At 41.0% G+C, this 22,382-nt stretch overlaps 1 protein-coding gene across 2 annotated transcripts in view; it reads right to left on the bottom strand.

The window, feature by feature from the left end:
* Positions 1 to 2,501: 2,501 nt before the first annotated feature.
* LOC131246425 (fanconi-associated nuclease 1 homolog) overlaps positions 2,502 to 22,382 on the bottom strand; it is a 76,028-nt gene continuing 56,147 nt past the window's right edge. The window contains exons 14-15 of one of the 2 annotated variants that reach the window (XM_058246544.1): positions 22,099 to 22,332; positions 2,502 to 3,184 (exon numbers count right to left, since the gene is read on the bottom strand). In XM_058246544.1, the coding sequence (XP_058102527.1) occupies positions 2,738 to 3,184; positions 22,099 to 22,332 (681 nt within the window). In that variant the 3' untranslated portion in view covers positions 2,502 to 2,737. Of the gene's footprint in view, positions 3,185 to 22,068; positions 22,333 to 22,382 lie in introns of those variants that run through there. The other variant, XM_058246543.1, reaches the window with a different exon arrangement.

The raw sequence follows: 22,382 nt of genomic DNA, 5'->3' as shown, positions 1-22,382 counted from the left end.
TCATGGTCTCTTTATCAATCTCGGCACTTCGGGTCATAAGCGTTGGGTTCAGATGGAGCTATAAGAGACTCTAGAACAATACACATGCCAACTACCGAACTTCCAGCCAAACAAAATGACAGATTTTGTCTCTAGCTCTCTGGACGGTGGGCGAACGCATCAACGGCTTGGAAGCCCCATGCCATTCCATTGGCACATTGCCATGTATGAAAGATGCACGCGGGTATCGCAGGACTCGACTTTCCTGTAACCCCCGCCTACTCTTGGCCCGGTGGTAGGCTCACAAAGTTTCAACAGGAGGTCAAGGGTTGAAGTACCCATAGGTGGTGAAATCCCACTGTGGGGGCATGTCCGTGTGTGCTAAAATAAAAAATAAAAAACAAATAAAAATCTATGAGTTGAATTATGTCCAGTGCCAGAACTGATTGAGAATTTGAAGAACTATTGCAATTATGGTTTCGGCTGACAAACGCAAAAATTTGTTTCTTTTCCTGAAAATTGTGTACCTTTGAAATTTTCTTTTGTTACTAATGCTTTTATAGTGTCTGACAGGATTTTCATAGGAAGATCCTTTTAGTGACTAAAAGCCAGGAGACTCAGACGGTGTGCTACTATTTCTAGAACTTTTTGGGAGAATTCAAATGAAAATGTCTGAGTTCATTTTGAGGAGCGATGGGGAAGGTGATGTGTTCCTTCCTGTTGCTTACATGAAGCTCAACGAAAACAACTACTTGCCATGGAAAGCTGTAATGGAGGCCTTCATAAAGAATAATGAGCTCATGGGTGTTGTTACTGGCAAAGAAACCGAACCAGAGACTGGTGCTTCAGAATCCGAGAGAATTTTGTGGGATATGAAACAAAACAAGGTTCTGTTTTGGATCTTGACTTCTGTTACTGAGGGCATGATGGTGCATATTCTCAATTCGAAAACTGCAAAAGAAGCTTGGGATGAGCTTGCTTATCTTCATTACAACAGAACAATAGCCAATGAAATTGATCTAATGAATGAGATTTATATACTAAAGAAGGGATCTATGTCAATGGTTGGGATGCAACTCAGGCAAGTTGGTAGGGTTGAGGGTCAACTTGAGCCCAACCTGACCTCAAGAGCACCCAACCTGAAACCCAACACCAAACAGAAGTCTCTTATACTTGACCCAACCCAACCAAATACATGTGATTATTCCCATATCCTACCTCACCTGACCCAAATTTGCTCAACCCAAACCAAACCAGAATTGAAATCAATTGGCATATTTCAACCTGAACCCCACCTGAGGACCTTGAAACCTGACCCAACCCAACTTGAACTCGGGTCGCAGCCCAAGCATCAGGGCCCATTTTATCAGACCCTTCAAAGGGGCATCTAAGGCGTAAATCCCCTTTGAGCCAAACAGGGGGGTTTTGTGTTTGGATACACTTTACAAACCCCTTTTTTCACCATCCTGATTGATAAAATAGGCACTAATACCAGCTCCATGACAACCATCAAGTCAATTGAAAAGGCAAGTTTGAGATCCCCTAGTGCAGAAACTCCCCTTTTCATGAGTGCTTCCAAATGAGCCCTAACACCTGCTTACCTTCCAAAGAGAGAAAGCTCTTAAAGGCCCCGTTTGGACGCAATTCCCAAAAGGACTCTTTACAAAAAAGAAGATTTCAAACCTACTATTTCAGTTGGATCAGCAAAACCCAGTCAGATTGGTTTTTACCCAACCGGATTGGTTTTTGTCGAGTAGGCATTTTAGTGCCTACATTATTGAGCCTATAATGTAGGATGGGTGGAACCTAAAAAGCCTTCTCAGAGCTTTGAATACACCCCTGTATTGGCCATCCGCCATCCAATCACACCAAGGATACAAATGAGAATGCCCCAATCAGTTTCATCATAATAACTTAGTTGCTTTCGAATTTAGCAGGATGATTTTTTGTTCTTGAAGATTCTCTTCTCCTGTCCTTGGAATTCCCAAGGACATCCAAAAATGACCCAGAGGCCACTAAATAATAAACTAAAACAGAGATTCATTTTTAGAGTCGACATTGCCCCCAAAAGGTAACCAAGCATCCCAAAATATCTCTGGCCACATGCCCATCAGGAAACAAGTGATTCACATTCTCTTCAGCTTTGTGATACTTGAAGAGAAACACATACCATAGCCAATGCTGCTACACTCAAATCAGTGTGCCCCTGCAACTTTCCTGATTTCATTTCTTTGGTCACTTCAACCTCTAGATTTCTGTTTTCTCCTATCTCTATCTTTCCATAACTTTGCCATCTTCACCCACCATTCTCCCATTCAAAACCTCAATCACCATTATAGATGAATCTCACAAATGCAAACATTTTCAGACACCTGTCTCTCTTGATCCAGATGGAATAACAATCTGTCTTACTGCACGAGGCAACTGGAACTTTGAGAATCAAAGACTCCAGAGTGATCCTCATGGTGAATGTTCCCTAGCCTGAAATTTTGGCTAGGTCATTCATCAGGGCCACGCATGTATGGGAAAAAAAATGGACTGTTATATAAATAATAACCAATGGTCAGCATTCAACATACACATGTCACTCACCTTATGAATTAGCTTGCCTGATTGTTAGGATAGAATACAAACACTAAGGGGAATGTCTGATGAACTTCCTGGATCTCACATGTGGTGACATGTCAGAATGCGTAAGACATTTAAATTAGAAGCTTGAAAATGGGGCCTGTGAAATAATGCTATACAACAACAGGCTTCATGACTGTGATGGTGTCGGACTCACTTTGCACACCTCTGTGTTAAAGCCGCAGTCCATGAGTAGCAGCAGCCAAGCTCGCTGCTGTTCAGAAAGCCTATCCCTTGGGCCTTTAACTTCAACAAGCTTTGCCTCCCCTCCATATTCTCCAGTGAGGCGCCAGAGCAATAAATCCGGCATGCCGCTCGACCAGCTTCGGTAATCCTGGGCCAAGTGCCTGCAAAGAGATGCCAGGCAAGGTCCTCCAACGCATGCAACAGCAGCCCGTAGCTCAGCCAAGGAATGCCGGTCCCAGCTCACCCCTCGGCAAGCAGTTCCCATGTGTGATTCCCACGACGCGATGATGATCTCCTCTGCCATGCCTGTGTGAATCTTTTGCAAGTGAGCTTCTATGAGGCTCTTTCTTGTTATGTAAAAGCTGTCTGTATCAAGATCTAATGGTGACATCTGCAAAAATACATGTCCAAACAAGTAAATATTAAGAAACAGAAGAAAAATGGCGGTGGGCAAAACATAGTATATCATTTTTAAGGGAAAAATCACCATTCCCCAGGAGCATGTAAAACATTGCATGGAAACCATCTCCCAGCACGGGTTGATTGTGGAGGGGAATCCCTATGTATTTTCCGACAAACTTTCTGATAATTTGATGGTAGTACTGCATAGGTTTTCCACTGCACCATCAGCTAATGGTGAAAGATGGCTTCCACACAATGTCATGTGTGGCCGTGGACATGTGAGTTCTAATCAAACTTTAATAGGTTAGCACAACCATAGATTATGTTGGGATTACACTGAGGACCCGGCCTAATTATTGTCTCATTTGAACTAATTTGCTGCCCAGCACATTGGTTGGCCAAGAATCGGCAGCACTATGGAGTGAAACCTTCCCAAGATGCAAACCTTTATTTTTTTATTTTTTTATTTTTTTTTTCATTTGAAAGATTCTCAAGTTGCAAACATCAAAAACCCATTCAGATTAACTAGAAAAGTGGCATGTGAAACACACGTGGAGAGTTGTTTTGCAAATCCCGATAGTCGTTAGAAGTAGGTTTCTTTTGGTTTCCTAGACTTATAGTTCACCATCATTTTAAAAAAGGTAGCAGCTTTTCAACCTACACAAGGAATAGTTGTAGGCCAATCCAAATCATCCAAATCGCTGACCTAATTGTGGATGGAGCATCGCCTAAAAACGACACTATGAACATTATATGAATTTTCTGATTTTGCAACCACTCAGTATTTCATTTCTAACCATTCATTTCATAGACATCACTTCGATGGTTTAGATTGCTTGATTAATGTGATTTTCGAGATATGATCCATCCATAATGTGCCCCACAATTTGGGTACCGTGGATGGCCTTCGATGAGTGCCATATGTGAGGAAAGGAGAATGACTTTTGTATCTCATGGATACAGGGGCAGGAAAGTGGTTTCTAAAAATAGGTTTCTTTGTTGGAGAGATGCGCTTAGCAAGCAATGGGGCACTTGCAGTCTTTTGGTAATGCTAAGTTCTAGCCAATTGAAAAACTAATTGTTGGGAAATTTTTGCACCTAACCATTCGCATTTTATATGATAGAGATGACCATTTGCTGAGCTTTATAGCCATGCTGAAAAGTAATAGAACCTTGGTATCACCTGTAGGAAATTACCAAAATATTTTTTTCCTATAAAAAATCATGACCCAAAGTCCCTTACATCGTGTCTATTTCTGAAACAAACAGGTGGCCAGTCTAAAGGTAAGACTCATACGAATTATGTCTGTTGTTGTCTTACAGTCCTATGGCATTTCTGTAGGCTGCAGTTGGCTATCAATGTAGGTACTTTTGAGGGGGCAAAGCCCTCTTGCAGACTGAGAAGCCTCATAATTCTAGTTTGGAATCAATCACATGAGTGCCCAACTTAACTCATGCTATTCCACTTATATTATTTTAGAAGTTAAGGACAACATGTTTGCCAAGGAGTATCAGAAAAGAGCTCTGCATGAAAGGCATAATAACCCCCACTGACAGGATCTGTTTCAAGATACCCTGGGCATTGGTGTGAGGGATCTTAGAAGCATGAACCGAGCTCTCCTAGGGAAATGGACGTGGAGGCTTGGCAATGAACCAGATACTCTTTGGAACAGTTTGATTAAGAGTAAATATGGTCACTCTTCAAGCGGGTGGTGGACAAGAGATAGTTCAGTGTATAGGGCCTCTGCCCTTTGGAAAGATATTCTAGGCATGAAGAAGGAGATTCATCAAGGCATTCGGTTCTCCATAGGCAAAGGGAACAAAGTTCAGTTTTGGGAAGATGTGTGGGTAGGGGATCAACCCCTTAAATGTGCTTTCCCAAACATTTATCGTCTTGCTCCCAATAAATTCATTTCAGTGGCCGATAGTTATGATTTTCATGGAATTGAGGTTGTGTGGAATCCCCCCTTAAGAAGGAATCTCCAAGATTGGGAGATATCGGAATACGCGGCCCTCATGGAGTGCATTAGTAAAGTTATTCCCATCCAGGGAGACATCGACAAATTGGTGTGGACCCAAGATAAATCGGGCCTCTTCTCGGTTAAATCAGCCTATAATTTTTGTGCCAGGAAGTCTCAGTCGATGGAAGAAGTGTGGTCTGAAAAGCTGTGGAAATACAAGATTCCTCCGAAGATTGCAGTTTTTGCGTGGTTGGTAGGTAAAGGAAAAGTGTTGATGGCAGATAATCTGAGGAAAAAGGGTATGATTCTCCCCAATATTTGTCTTTGCTGCATGACGGAGGAAGAGTCAGTTAATCACTTGTTTATTCACTGCCCTCTCATAGGCCAGACTTGGTCTTGCTTCCTTTCCTGGTTCAATCTCTCGTGAGCCCTCCCTAAATCGACAGGTCAGTTGCTTATGGCCTGGCATGGCGTTTCTTTTTGTAAGCAGAAATCTATCATCTGGAGATTATCTATAGCGGCTATTTGGTGGGCGGTGTGGGAAGAGAGAAATGGGAGATGTTTTAGAGGGGAATCTAAAGGGCGGGAGTCCATTATGCAAAGGGTTCAGTTCTAAATTTCCAAATGGGCTTCTATTGTTATTCCTCTAAAAGATTGTGATGTTCCTTTGTACGGAGCTAATTGACTCACTATCTCAGCAGGCTGGTTGCTCCCTTCTCCTCTTTTAATGAAAGTTTCTGTTATCTCTCAAAAAAAACATGAGTGTTATTTCTTTTACTTACCAATGAATATGCTGAAATTATTGACTAAAGTTGCTTCATTACAAGGATCAATAAGGATGAGAACGGGAAAAATCTGCCAAAGAGTACACCATCTCAAGGAAAAAGGGCCCAACAACTGTAGAGCTCTTTTTAGCATGCACTTGCAACCATCCTAAGTTATCTATAGATGAACTTGAGGTGAAGAGATGATAAGCTGTGCTTAGATGAAAACAGTTGCCAATATCTTGTTGGACTGCAAGTGCCCCAAATACTAGAGTCACACCAACCATACCTTTTTTGTGAGGCAACGGGGACAGTCGATTATGGTTTTGATTGTTTATGTGGATGATTTATGGTGACAAGCAATGTGCGCCCACACAATCGCATAAGCAATAGTCGCATATGCCATGCAGGAAGTATGCCATGGCATACTAAAGTATGCAACGGTTAAGCGATGGCATAATTGCATAACCATGGCATACTCTAGTATGACCATGCATAATCTAGTATGCGATGACATAATGGCCAACAGTCATATTTCTTATAGATTGTAATCAGTTGTACTTTGTAACTTGTAACATGTCGAGTTATACTTGTATTATATGCATCAACTCATCAAGATTCAAGTTATTAATATAATTTCTATATTGTAGCTTTCAATAATTAATTCTCTCTTAATGTAACTTATTGATTGTTTAAATTTGTTTTGTTATATATAATATAACTTATAAATGGTTTAACAGACAAACTACAATGAAATAGGTATAAATTAATATATATATACACACACACACACACACACCCAATCCAATCACTTGTGGTAATCAGACTTTTTCTGAGTTTTTTCTTTTTTTTCCAGGAAAAAAAAAGCCATCAACCTGAACAATTGCATAAGCAATCAACCCAGGCTGATGACTTTTGCAATTATATGCGATTTGACAACATTGGTGAGGGATTCAAAAATTAAAGGATTACCAGAGAGAGAGAGAGAGAGAGAGAGAGAGAGAATTTGAGATTAAAGATTTAGGACATCTGAAATATTTTTTAGGCATAGAGGTTGCTCGATCAAAGAAATGTATCTTTATATCTCAAAGAATGTACACCTTAGACTTACTAAAGGAGACTGATAAGCTAGGCTTCCGACCAGCAAACGCTCCCATTGATCCCAAGCATAGCGGAGTGGAAGTGAGAGGGAATTGTAACCTAATAAAGAGATGTATCAAAGGTTGGTTTGTCGACTGCTCCATCTCTCTCACCGGACCAGATATAGCATATGCAGTAAGTGTGGTGAGTCAGTTTATGCAAGCTCCATGTGTTCCTCACTTTGAAGGCAGTCGACAAAATCTTAAGATATTTGAAGACGTCTCCTGGGAATGATCTTTTTTTTTTCCTCAAATCATGGTCACCTACACATAGAGGCCTATAAAAATGCAAATTGGCAGGTGGTGTAGATGATAGAAAGTCAACTATAAGATATTGTACTTTTGTGGTAGGAAATTGGTCACTTGGAGAAGCCAAAAACAAAATGTGGCAACTAGTCTAGTGCTGAAACAGAGTATAGGGTTATAGCACATGGTGTAGCCAATGTTGTCAAAATCATTATCGTATCGCAAATTGCAATAGGGGTTGAATCGAATCATAAATCGTAGGTTTTTTATGATCTTCATAAAGATATCAATAAATCAGAACAGAAAAAAAAAAAAAAAAAAAACTTGGCAATTATGCTTTTGCCATCAATATGCACCAAGTAATACCATGTCATGATAGTGTTAAAGGATTTTTATCTTTATGACTTTCAAGAAATTTTCTTTAAAACATACAAGGATCCTTTAATAATTTATATTCTTGTTAACTTTCTTAAATGTAGAATCACGTTGGAAAAACGGCGGTTGATTATGTAGACCAACGAAAAAAGATATTTTGATTTCTAACCATCATTCCATAATACACATAAATCAACATAATCGTAATCATCCATAAAAACATTCTAGATAAGTTATACATCAATTTGGTGTTTTGACTAAAAAATCATTAGAAAAAAAAAATAAACAAAATCAAAAAGCTATACAATTTAACGTTGAAGAGAATATATATCATTTAATCTCTTATAAAGAACAAAATAAAATAATTTACCCTTTCTAAAGATTCTTTTTTTCTAAGGGTTTTTCTAAATGATTCTTAAAGACCCCACCAATTCAAAAACATAAAATGAAAGCCAAGTGAAGTATAATTTGAATCATAAATCGTAGGATTCAAATCATAAAATCGTAAGATTCATATAAAAAGGGATTCAAAGGTGGGATTCAAATCGTTTTACTTAAGATTCAACTCAAATGTAAGTAGTGAATCATATGACTTTGACAACAATAGGTGTGGCAAAGCTATTATCGCTGAAAATTTTATCGCATGACTTGGGAATCCAGGTTGATGCTCCTATGAAGTTGTTTTGTGATAACAAGGCAACCAGTAGTATAACAAAAAATCCAATTCAACATGATTGTACCAAGCATGGTGTGCCATAACAACTGTTACGAATCCATAAAGGCGTTACGTTAAGGTAACGGTGGTAACCATTACACGTCATGGGGTCGTAACAGCTATAACGGCCGTTAAGGAAAGAATGACCTGTAACAACTGGTACAGTCCCCATAACGGCCCATTATGCCCCCCGTAAAGGCTGTAATGGTCCCATAACAGCCCGTTACACCCCCTATAAAGGTTGTAACGATCCCATAATGGTCCATTATAAGGTTGATATAGGTTTTACAAAAAATGTTTAATTAAAAAAGGAAACCATAACAGCCATTACGGGGGCCGTAAAGACCGTTATCGTAACCATTATAGAATACCTTGGTACCAAGCACATTGAAGTTGATAGGAACTTCATTCGTAAGTTATCTCTCAAAATCTATGTTTACCATTTGTAACAACTGAGAACCAATTGGTTGACATTCTCACTAGGGGAGTTATTAAGACAATATTAGAATATATTCTTAACATGCTTAGCATGATAGATATCTGTGCACAGCTTGAGGGGGAGTGTTGAGAAATAAGGTTAGAAGGGCTTTCTTGTAATACTAGTCCTAATAAGGTCTTTTATGTAACATGAGTACTGGTAGGGTGTTATTTGTAAATTTTTTTAAGTTGCTTATATAAATAATAAGGGGCTGACACACTAACGGTTAAGCTCTCCAAAACTTCTCTTTTTCTCCTTCTTTTCTTCCGCTTTTCTTCTCCCCTTCTCTTTCATCTATTGCTATTTCTCTTCCTTTTATTTCTACTAAATTAAGAACATATCTCTAGACCCAACAATATTAGTTTAAAGAGATTTCACTGTATCATTTGTTCTGTTATTCAACGTTAAGCGAAAGAAAATGTTAAATGGTGTCACTTAGCATAATATTAAAACAACTGAAGAAAAAAGACACTTTTTATGAAATAAATACCTTAGACAAACTATAGGCTATGGTAATGTCTGATGGATGATTTTCGCCATTTTCTACAATAACCAAAACCCAGAAACATGTCGTAAACAAAAAACTTCATCAATATAAAGGAGTTGGGTAATCTGGTCATCTCAAAATTACTCCATGAATGATTCCATCATTCAGAACTAATGTAAACTTCTTATTTCTCGAACATCAAACTTTCCCCAAAGAACTGGAGAATCATGGATGAAACTTTTTTGTTGTTTTTTTGTGGTAACAATGTTTTATTAAAGAAGCCGAAAAACCAGCGGATTACACCAACGAGACGCAATGCAAAAGGGAAAGATAACAATCAACTAAGGGCTCAATACGCGAAGCCCACCCCATAACATCTAATTTAGCCTTTCTAAACACTCCTGACACTGACCCACTCCAGTGTCAAAATCATCAATTATTCCTTTCCTCCCATAAAGCCTAAATACCAACTAAGAGAGCTAGCCTCCAAATCACCTTCCCATTCCTCCCTACAACTCCCCCATGCCACGTTAGGAAAAAGCCTTCAATGGATCCCAACATCATCCACTCCATATTAAAGATTTTAAAGAATCTCTCCCACATCTCTCTAGCAAAGGAACAATGAACAAAAAGGTGATCAACCAATTCCGCATACACAACATAGATGCTAGGGATGGCCATCTTCCTTTTCTAAAGGTAATTGTTCGTTAAAAACCCGACTCCTTCCCACCAACAAAGTGAAAGCCACAACCTTAGGGAAGCATTGTAATATTACACGAAGTACATCTATACACCCCCGATGAGGACCCAAGCAAAATACTATATAACGAACAAACTGAAAAGGCGCAAATCGTCCCGAGCTCTCCTTACTCCACACCATACAATCACTCCCCCTTGATAAACTGTTGAAAGCCAAAGTTGAACAAAATCATCCGCAACCTCTATCTAGCATCTTACTTAGAGCCTCAACGACCAACACAAATATAAAGGGAGAAAGCAGGTCCCCTTGCCGAAGCCCCCTCGACTAAAGAAGCTTTTAGGAGACACATTGACTCGAAAAACTTGGCCAAACTAATGCTCTCGAAGGTCCAACTCCTCCATTTCTGTCTGCAAGCCAATCGACCCAACATAATATTAAGGAAATCCCAATTTATATGATCATAAGCTTTCTCAATGTCCAACGTACACACTACTCTCTTCTTACCATCTCTATGTCACGATCTATGCATTTATGTGCAATTAGCGCACTATCTAGAATTTGTATACCCGCCACAAAGCACGTTGACCCTTGAAAATGACACCCGCTAACACCACATGAAATCCGAAGGCTAGATCTTTGCTAAAAATCTTATACAAGCTTCCAATGAGAGACCAATTGGCCTAAAACGCTTAAGTAACCACGACTTTTGCCCCCTCTTTTTTGGGGACAACCACTATAAAAGAAGTGCCCAACTCTGTTGATAGAAGACATCTCTCAAAGAACTCCATAACATAGCCATAGGGGATTGCCATCCAGCCCTAGGGCCTTATCCCTGCCCATAGCATTCACTGTTGCTTTCACATCTTTCTCGGAAATTGGCTTCTCCGGCGAGGCAGTTTCCTCTTTGGATAAAGTATAGAAAGGCAAATTGTTGAGCCTCGGCCGCTCCCATCTCCCACCTATGAGTTAGGTCTTTATAGTAGATTACTATCGCATTACAAACTTTTGATTTCTCCTCGATTCTCTTCCCATCTACCAATGAGCTAAGAATCATATTAGATTTAAAGCGACATGGCTCGAGGGAGATCATTTCTAGCAACCACATTGAAGTCGCTCGCCACACACCATAGAGCCTACCATCTGTTATGAATGTTGTCCAACTTTGTCCAAAAAAGTGATCGATGACCCAAGTTATTCGAACCATATACGATTGTAAATACCCACCTGAAGCTCGTAGGCATTTCCCTAAAAAGAACCGAAATTGAAAACTGACCACCCCACCAGTCCTCCTTTGCCCACCTCTTTGTATCCCAAATAATCAATATTCCTTCCGCCAACTCCCACAACCTCTAGGACCACCTAGTCCTTATCCCCGCTTCCTCATAAGGAATCAATAGTCCTTTGATCGATATATTGAAGCTTAGTCTCCTAAAAAGCAACCAACTGGGTTTTATATAGCTTGCAGACTTCACTAATCTAAAATGCTTTAGCCTGCAACCTTACCTAGCCTCCACATATTCCAGCTAATAAGCTTCATCGTTGCACCTTACTTACCCCTTTACCTCTCTTGTCCCTCTGGAAGATCCTCCCTCATGGAACCTAATAAATGATTCAAGGGCCATCAATTCTCTACGCCCCTTAGGATATTTCGAGATTTGTTTCGAATTAGCCGTCTTACTCTGAACTCTTCTCCACAAACTGAAATAAAGCAACAAAATCCTCATAGTCATGGAAAGATACCCCATATATCTTTCCTACATAGCCCAATTGCATCTTTTACTAGACCATATATACATGCAACCCATTCCTCCTAAACTAGTGAATAGAGATCGCACATAGGGACCCCTCCATCTCCTAGCTCCTTGTTGAGGTATGCAGTCAACCGAATTGACAAAACATCCAAAGCCTCTAACAACAAAACACCTCCTAAAGACATCTCATGTGCCCAACCTGACTGAATTTCTCTTCCCCTCTCTAAGATTCACTTCATCCTAAATCTCTATGATCACGACATGGCCAGCTCTGAAGTAGTGTTCAAACACCACAGAATTATCCTAAATCCTTCAATTGAGACATCTTGCCTCCCGAAAGCTCCAACCAATGTTAAGGAGACGTCATCGCCAAGGCCTGCCCTAGTCTGCCCTCGACCTCTCCTCAGTTCACCTCAATCTCCCGAACCAGAACTACTAAACCCACTCCCTTCCTTGCCCTTTCCACCACAACTCCAACGGAAGCCTTAAAAACTGGTATCGGTCCTCTTCCCATCCCAAGACTAACTAGTCAATGTATCTACAAACCATGAGCACCAGCCCATCATTGAAAAGGTTCCTAGCTAGGATAATCTTGTTGAGGCTCTCGCTCGGCTGAAGTGAAATTCATCTCCATATTGTTCAAGGATTTGAACACGCCGTTCTCCTCCAACCCGCACGTACCAAAACCATTCCCCCACATTTGAAACCAACATTCCAACCCTAACCTCCGCCACCAAACTCCATTGAAGAGTCCTCCAAGCATTCTCTACCACTATCGGATGGACCCACACCACTAGACCGGCAATCGATGTCTCCTTCCAAACCCATCCCCCTTTTGTTGTGAGACTCCCCTCTCCTTGCACCCTCACCCACCAACTCAATGGGATTCTTCTCAACAACCACATCCCTATAACATCAGGTCTTCTCCTTTCCTCCTACATCTCCCGAAGCCCCAACCACATCGGTATCTTCCATAGACTATCCCTTCCCTCTGCCCACACTTCCTTTGCCATTCTCCCCTCCTAAAGTGTGGCCTTGTTCACCACCTCCAGCTTGTATTTAGCTTTTTAAATAATCGGCCTTCTACCTCCAAATTGCTACCATTCATCATAGTAATTGCAAGGATCACCACCTCCATCTTCTCCATCCTCAAAAAAGCAAACCCTCTAATGATCGTCGACCCTCCAATCCTAGGAATAACTACCTCCTAGACCCTTCTTGCCCTACTAAAGACCTTTCGGAAGTTTATCTCCGACCACTCCTCCAAAAATCCTTCCACATACAATGTAGGCAACTCTAGTAGCACGATGAGCCTTCTCCCCTCCTTACTAGCCTCTTCTTATTTTCACCTTCGACCTATCAAAATCCATTCACCCTCCTCCACATGGTTTCCTACTTCCCTCACCACACCAGACGCTTGATTCTTGGCTTATCAAAACCCTGTCAACTGTTGAGGGTCAAATATTGCATATTAGAACCCAATTATTACCTGATTTTACAAACATGATACTGTTTAACGTCCTATTTTAATCGTGTTTATGTTGCAAGGTGAATTTAAGAGCCTGGATTGAAAAAGGGTACTAAAAGCATGGATTTAACACTCAGAAGTCACCAAGGCAAGGGACGGACCCCAGGGGACCGAGATCGAAAAATTTACAAGCTAGAGATTTGAGAAAATCAAGAGATCGGCGATAAAGAGGCCTGAAAGTGATCCAGAATGTAAGATCACAGGGTTCCCACCATCCATTTGGTTCGAAACTTTATATCTAGCATGAGGACCCTAAATTAACCGTACACGTCGAATTTCAATCATTGGACCCCTGTGGAAGTGGCCCAACGGACAGATCAGCCCATTAAACACTGATCTGGGGCCCACCTGATATCTAGATATGCTTCAATTTTGGTCATGACCCTTTCAATTCGATGGGAAAGCAAATGGATGGAATGGATTTCTCACGAACATCATGATGGACCCCACATGGAGACCTGTGCGCATGCAGTGTACGTGCATTAGACATGCACCTGACCGAGAGTCCAGTCAAAGAGAGGGCTGACCTGACCCATCTCTTGCTTTCGCATAGCAGCAGACATTCGTCCGCTAAGATTGCGTAGTGGGCCATAACCATCGCCCGTCCAGACGATCTTAACTGTCCAACGTGTCCAGAGGGTGCCCACGACCAAAGCCAAGCTCTCCTTTTGGTCCCGTGCACGTGTACACAAGCAGATCACCGTTCAAACGCAAGTTGGACGGCAGAAGCAAAGCGTCAATGGGCCGCATCAACAACAATTCAAAACCATCCATTCCCGACTGGTTTTTCGCCAGGAATCCAATGGACGGGGTGGATTCGCTACAAACATTACTATGGGACCCACTGAACAATCCAGCGCAGGTCCGTGCGCAAGACAGCGTGCAGACGTTGCCGGCCTCCGTGGGGCTTTCTGTGATCTTGATCACGGTCGGATGAGTGATCCAGACCGTCCAAAATCTTGCCATGGGGCCCACGACCATCACCTAGGAGGTAGATCGGAGTTTTTCTATTCACAGGGTTCTCACACAACTGTCAAACGCAACTGCCTCCCATTTCCAGCGCACTCTGCTGCGAAACAAAGTCAGTTCTCCACCGACCGACTTCACCAGCCGACCTAGCCTCCCAACAGGTATAAAAGGAGAAGGGAAAGAGAGAAAGATCATCCTGGGATCTTGGACGTGAAGAAGTGAAGAGCAAGAAAGAGAGAGAGAGTGGGCTGTGGACGTGCGGCTGTTGCATGAGTTCTTTTTTCCTTTTTCTTTCTTAATTTCTGCTTTATTTTCCTAAGAAATCCCAGCCTAATCATGTCTATGATAGGCTAAGCCTCTTAGCTAGGGCTAAGAGGTGAAGCTTGTAGTGTGATGGGAGACTTTTCTTTATGCCTTTGATTCATGTAAGTTGAACTGCCCTTGAATTTAGTTTGATTGTAAGGAAGGTTTTTAGTTTTTAATGGTCTATTGTGACTTAAATTACAAAAGAACTGTGATAGCTCTAAGCATATCCTTTTCATTATTGAGATTGTGAAGTTAGGAAGCCCTGTTGTTCACCATCGTCTCACGGGCATGGTTGGATGATGAAACCCTTCCTAATGTTCATAACTCTCTTAGATTGGTTGTGGATTGGTTAAATTCTATTGTTTGCTTTGTCTCATGGGCATGGCCTTGTGATGAAATCAATTCTAATTCTCATCCTTCTCATCTCTTGAAAACTGGATCAAAGGAAGTTCATAGTTGATTTTTAATGTTATATCTTCCAACAGGATGAGGATGGGACTCTGATCCCAGTTTTGTTCTTGAATCAAGCATAGATCTCCTTGATCTCTACAAGTGGATCCTTGGCACCCTAGTTTCCCACCTTTGAATTTCACAAGCTTTAGATTAAGATTTCACCATTATTCCCTTAAATTTTCCTGATTTAGATTACATCTTCGTCTAATTCTAGTTCTAGTTACTTTCAGATTACGTACAAGGTTTAGTCCCTAACTCCCTATGGATTCGACCTCGGTCTTACCGAGATTATTACTACATCGCAACCCTATACTTGGGGTGTGAACATCAACCCGTCAAAACCTCCTCCCCACATCGTCGGATCTCTATGAATTGTCGACCTCCTCTTCTCGTAAGATTTTGTTAAGATTCCCATGCTATGGGAAAGGAGACACATGTGGCATAGATTGTAAGGAGAGAAGCTTGAACCATCACTATGCTTAACCATCATGGATGAAACTTTGCTTAATTGTGGAAAATAAAGCACTGTTTAACAATTGAAAAAAAAAAAAAAAAAAAGCCCATTAGAAAGACAAAAATATGCCTAAAATTCTTTGATGGAATATTATCGATGCAAGGTTCGGCCATTTCCATATATAAAAAGGCATGCATCCACGCTCATAGAATAAATGCAACAAAAATAAGTAAATGTACATGGGCAGAGTGCAAACTCATGACTGTGTGTGTGTAGATACAACATGAGACAAGAACTGTATGCAAGCTTCAACCACTGCAAAAGTGAAACAAATAGTAAGAGATGGCAGTTTGAAGAGGTTACACACACTGTACCTGAAATTTGGTCCAGAAGACATCTGGTATGTCAGCAAAGATAGTGTCCCACATGAGAAGCCCAAAGATAGTCATCCAAATGCCACTCTCCGTATGGACGCCTTGCCACCCCCCTCCTTCCCCAGCGTAATACTGCAAAGCCAGTTGCTCTACACCACATTGATCTTCATCATCACCATAAAACCGGTTCTTCATCCCTGTTTCACAGTTTAATGGTCTCCCCCTCACATGTACCTATTTAGTAGCCACCAGAACAAGAATTGTCAGAACCAACAGCACTTGTTTTTTTTTTACGAAGAAAATTGTGAGTAAACAAAAGAAAATGAACAGTAGTTCTTTTTTGACCAGCATGCATGTGCTATTTGTCTATTCAAATCCCTTGTGGAACAGTGGAAGCAACCAAATACCCACTTCCTTAATCTTCCTGTTGACGGACTCAGCAAAACTAGGTGTTTTCCAGCGTCTTGGTGGCTTTCCCAAGCGTAGAACCCGCCTTTGCAGTGCCATTTTTGAGCCAGCACGGACCCACGGATCTAGTACCCCTTCTTCAGCCAAGGAAAGGCTCTCATTGAGATAACCCATATGCTCCAAATCAACTGACAATCTCAGTGTCCAATATCCCCGTCGACTGTCACAAGTAAATTTGTTTAGAAGGCTCTTTAGAAGCCTTATTGCATCTTCATACCTGAAAAAGAAACAAAGATAGTGAAAAGAGAAAATTCATGCCATGGACAAGCATGACTAGCTGCATGCAGTCTTTGTAGACCTACCAAGTGCTATGTTAGCTAGCTTCATTAATTGGTCCAAACAAATCACATGCAATTAACTTTATGTTGCCATCATTTGAGTAGACCGTAGACTGAAGAGCAGACCCGTTATTGGATATCAAATTGAACACAGATTATTGGGACATAACTATCACATTGAGAGTCAAAGCACAGTCCAGAAACTATAGCTGTAACTGTACAATACACTTTCTTATAACAAAAATGATATAACTTCTGCTACACTTTTATCCAGTTCTAGTACTTTCAGGTTGTAGCCAGTGTTCGAATTATCTCCGAAATTATCTTTTTCTCCAGCTCAGCGATACCGATAACACTGGTAGCAATAACGATAATGCTGGTAGTATCAAAAATTCCAGGTATTAGCAATGTATCGCTAAGTATCGCCAACATATCAATATTGCTAATGTAATCGTCAATATTTTCAACTATGTAAATTCTAGGTGTCGCTTGCATTGCCAATGCATCAATATCACCAATGTATCGCCAAAATTTTCGACTATGTAAATTCTAGGTAATGCTTGTATCATAAGTGTATCAACAATATTTCAATAATATCGCCAATGTATTGATATCATCAGAATTTTGTTTATTAGAAAATTTTGTGTTCTGATTTTTTTCCATGGGCACATGGTTGCATGTAGTGTTCAATTTGTCATTGATAATATTAATAATATCTTGATATTATCAATATCGCAACCTGCGCAATATTGACACCATAATCTTTCATTTTCTTTCCAATTGTTAATCATTTCTTGGTGAAATATCATGTGTTGTTGATATTTTGCAATATGGATGGATGTTTGGATGAAAGGTTGGATGGTTAAATAGGCTGGATGGGATGGTTGGACTGATTTCTTACAACACATGCTTTTAAGGCCCCATTAAATGGGAACTTGTTATGAATGCATTCTTTTTGCAATTTTTTTTTTAATTTCTAAATATGCAAATATGTACATTTTAACATCTCCTGAAGTTTCGCTGAAAATTCCACCGTTTTTCCCATGTTTCCCTGCATTTCTGGTTATCAACAATATTATCGGCGATAACGATATTGTTTATGTATCCCTAGCCAGCGAAACTTGTAGTGATACCGATACTTCGAACACTGGTTGTAGCTACTCTGTGAATAACATTCTAGAAATGAATATTACATGGTGTTCTGAATATCTCATATGGACAGTCTCCTCCATCGACAAAGTTTGTACCTGTTGTGTGTGTATGTGTGTGCATGAGATATCAAGAAAACATTCATATGATCAAACATGCAAGATATTGAGAACAAATTCGATTTCTTTCTTTCATTTTTTACAGCCTATCCTACATCATAATTGCTTAGATATATAAATAAATAAAGAAAGAAGCATATAATCCTTGTTAGACCAAACAGAACCAGATTACATGTATCAGTGTGTTGCTTCAATGATACTCAGCTAATTCAAAATTGGAAAAATATCCATGCAGTATCCTGTCTGAAACTTCAACATTGAGTATATAATTCACAAATATGTAGCAAAATGTGATACACTTACATCCATGCCCCACATGTGCCTTACCTAGGTATCATGGCTTACCATAGCACTGTTCAGAGTTGATGATAACTTTTTTTATCATAATAATAATTAACAGGAAAAAAAAAGGGGGTGAAGAAGAGAATGATCATTCTCCCCTTCAGCTACAGATAATTCCTCCCCACCCCCTACCAAAAATTCACATGTTTCACCCATGACCATCCCCCCTTTCCTAGCCACCACTCTAAAAAGGAGGACAAACTCCATGTAACACGGCCTTTCACCACACCAGCGAGCCTTGCATTAATAAATTGTAGACTATACATTGCACCTAGACAAGCATTCTTCAGAATTTAGCACCACAGCGCAAATACCAGAAGTTTGATACTAGTGCATCATTACAGTGTACATTCTGCTAGCCAGAGCTCGGGGGGTGGGGGGGTGGGTTGCAGGTGGGTGGTGTACAGTGAAAGTGGTATGAAATTGTGCAAGCCCAGTCAAACATGACTATTCTAGGCAGCATGGCCCACCCACCAGGAGATGGAGGAATGAGAACCGCAACTGCTGGGCCTAATGCATATTCTGTCATACCGACCTAGCCACGCTAATCAAGGTGTTCAATAACGGTAATCAGTTACCGTTACAATACTCGCCGTACCGTTACGGCATTTTTTATTTTTTTGAAAAACTATGTTTCTGGACCATTACGGGTCCGTTATGGGTCTGTTACAGGGCCATTAAGCTGTTTTTTCTGTAACGGCCATTTCGGCCCCGTAAAGCGTAACGGTTATGGTCATTACCATTACGTAACCGTTTTTGAATGCCTCACCGCTGATTGGTTTCTGATCAGAGCATCAAGCAGCCAACATAGTTCTACTTGATTAAGCCCTGTGCTCATCCAAAGAGTTTGCTTCAAATTGATTATGACTATCTATAAAGAAATGGCCCTAGCTACTTTAGAACGGTTAGTTAAAAAAGGCTCATTTATTAAGGGCCCTAAGGAATTTGTCATCTTGCTTGATGGATTTTCAGCCACCGGCCTTTGACCAGCCAGGTCCACGACGATGGACCCAAAGTAAACACCTTTGGGTTGTTTGATAAATCCATGAGTGGCTCAGCTGAGAAATTTTCCAATGGCTCGACTGACAGATCTGAAAAGAAATCAAAAGGAGGAATGATGGATACAATGTCAAGGTGAAAGACAAGCTTGCTAAAAATTCAATGACCATATCAGCAAATTCAAAGGAGAATGTTAAAGTCGCGATGGATCCATTGGTGCCATCTACAAGATGATGGAACCTTTGTAATGAGCAGGTTGAAACAACGACAATGGGAAGAAAATCACAAGCAAGCGAGGCAAGATCACCAATCCAGCATTCAACATGAGTAACTCTATTATTGAAGAAGAGATGGAAGACATTGTAGAGGACCTGAAACAAAAATAAGTGCAAGAGGATATGGCATGCCCTGCCTCTGCAACAGGTGAAAGAAGTACGTAACTGATAAAGTTGGTCTCTAACATCAGCTCTTTCCCAAGCCTGTGAAGGAGCATGACAGAGGTGGATCATGGCAATGTCCAATGCCGGTTCTAAACTCCCGAACAAGTTTTCTTTTAGTCAATGGGAATTTATGCAATATCCAGTAGGAGAGTGTTGGAGTTCCAGCTCTCATCTCAAACCACTATGATGTAATCCCGGGCCACAACAAACCTGGATTAACCCTAGGTATTAGAAATTTGGATCTAATACCACTATTAATTTGTGCGTTTTGCGAAAGCACATTCAACAATGATGGACCCCACATGGAGACCTGTGCGCATGCAGTGTACGTGCATTAGACATGCACCTGACCGAGAGTCCAGTCAAAGAGAGGGCTGACCTGACCCATCTCTTGCTTTCGCATAGCAGCAGACATTCGTCCGCTAAGATTGCGTAGTGGGCCATAACCATCGCCCGTCCAGACGATCTTAACCGTCCAACGTGTCCAGAGGGTGCCCACGACCAAAGCCAAGCTCTCCTTTTGGTCCCGTGCACGTGTACACAAGCAGATCACCGTTCAAACGCAAGTTGGACGGCAGAAGCAAAGCGTCAATGGGCCGCATCAACAACAATTCAAAACCATCCATTCCCGACTGGTTTTTCGCCAGGAATCCAATGGACGGGGTGGATTCGCTACAAACATTACTATGGGACCCACTGAACAATCCAGCGCAAGTCCGTGCGCAAGACAGCGTGCAGACGTTGCCGGCCTCCGTGGGGCTTTCTGTGATCTTGATCACGGTCGGATGAGTGATCCAGACCGTCCAAAATCTTGCCATGGGGCCCACGACCATCACCTAGGAGGTAGATCGGAGTTTTTCTATTCACAGGGTTCTCACACAACTGTCAAACGCAACTGCCTCCCATTTCCAGCGCACTCTGCTGCGAAACAAAGTCAGTTCTCCACCGACCGACTTCACCAGCCGACCTAGCCTCCCAACAGGTATAAAAGGAGAAGGGAAAGAGAGAAAGATCATCCTGGGATCTTGGACGTGAAGAAGTGAAGAGCAAGAAAGAGAGAGAGAGTGGGCTGTGGACGTGCGGCTGTTGCATGAGTTCTTTTTTCCTTTTTCTTTCTTAATTTCTGCTTTATTTTCCTAAGAAATCCCAGCCTAATCATGTCTATGATAGGCTAAGCCTCTTAGCTAGGGCTAAGAGGTGAAGCTTGTAGTGTGATGGGAGACTTTTCTTTATGCCTTTGATTCATGTAAGTTGAACTGCCCTTGAATTTAGTTTGATTGTAAGGAAGGTTTTTAGTTTTTAATGGTCTATTGTGACTTAAATTACAAAAGAACTGTGATAGCTCTAAGCATATCCTTTTCATTATTGAGATTGTGAAGTTAGGAAGCCCTGTTGTTCACCATCGTCTCACGGGCATGGTTGGATGATGAAACCCTTCCTAATGTTCATAACTCTCTTAGATTGGTTGTGGATTGGTTAAATTCTATTGTTTGCTTTGTCTCATGGGCATGGCCTTGTGATGAAATCAATTCTAATTCTCATCCTTCTCATCTCTTGAAAACTGGATCAAAGGAAGTTCATAGTTGATTTTTAATGTTATATCTTCCAACAGGATGAGGATGGGACTCTGATCCCAGTTTTGTTCTTGAATCAAGCATAGATCTCCTTGATCTCTACAAGTGGATCCTTGGCACCCTAGTTTCCCACCTTTGAATTTCACAAGCTTTAGATTAAGATTTCACCATTATTCCCTTAAATTTTCCTGATTTAGATTACATCTTCGTCTAATTCTAGTTCTAGTTACTTTCAGATTACGTACAAGGTTTAGTCCCTAACTCCCTATGGATTCGACCTCGGTCTTACCGAGATTATTACTACATCGCAACCCTATACTTGGGGTGTGAACATCAACCCGTCAAAACCTCCTCCCCACATCGTCGGATCTCTATGAATTGTCGACCTCCTCTTCTCGTAAGATTTTGTTAAGATTCCCATGCTATGGGAAAGGAGACACATGTGGCATAGATTGTAAGGAGAGAAGCTTGAACCATCACTATGCTTAACCATCATGGATGAAACTTTGCTTAATTGTGGAAAATAAAGCACTGTTTAACAATTGAAAAAAAAAAAAAAAAAAAGCCCATTAGAAAGACAAAAATATGCCTAAAATTCTTTGATGGAATATTATCGATGCAAGGTTCGGCCATTTCCATATATAAAAAGGCATGCATCCACGCTCATAGAATAAATGCAACAAAAATAAGTAAATGTACATGGGCAGAGTGCAAACTCATGACTGTGTGTGTGTAGATACAACATGAGACAAGAACTGTATGCAAGCTTCAACCACTGCAAAAGTGAAACAAATAGTAAGAGATGGCAGTTTGAAGAGGTTACACACACTGTACCTGAAATTTGGTCCAGAAGACATCTGGTATGTCAGCAAAGATAGTGTCCCACATGAGAAGCCCAAAGATAGTCATCCAAATGCCACTCTCCGTATGGACGCCTTGCCACCCCCCTCCTTCCCCAGCGTAATACTGCAAAGCCAGTTGCTCTACACCACATTGATCTTCATCATCACCATAAAACCGGTTCTTCATCCCTGTTTCACAGTTTAATGGTCTCCCCCTCACATGTACCTATTTAGTAGCCACCAGAACAAGAATTGTCAGAACCAACAGCACTTGTT

The sequence above is a fragment of the Magnolia sinica genome, chromosome 5, assembly GCF_029962835.1.
Source record: "Magnolia sinica isolate HGM2019 chromosome 5, MsV1, whole genome shotgun sequence".
Taxonomy (NCBI): Eukaryota; Viridiplantae; Streptophyta; class Magnoliopsida; order Magnoliales; family Magnoliaceae; genus Magnolia; species Magnolia sinica.
This window is presented reverse-complemented; position numbering and strand designations above follow the sequence as displayed.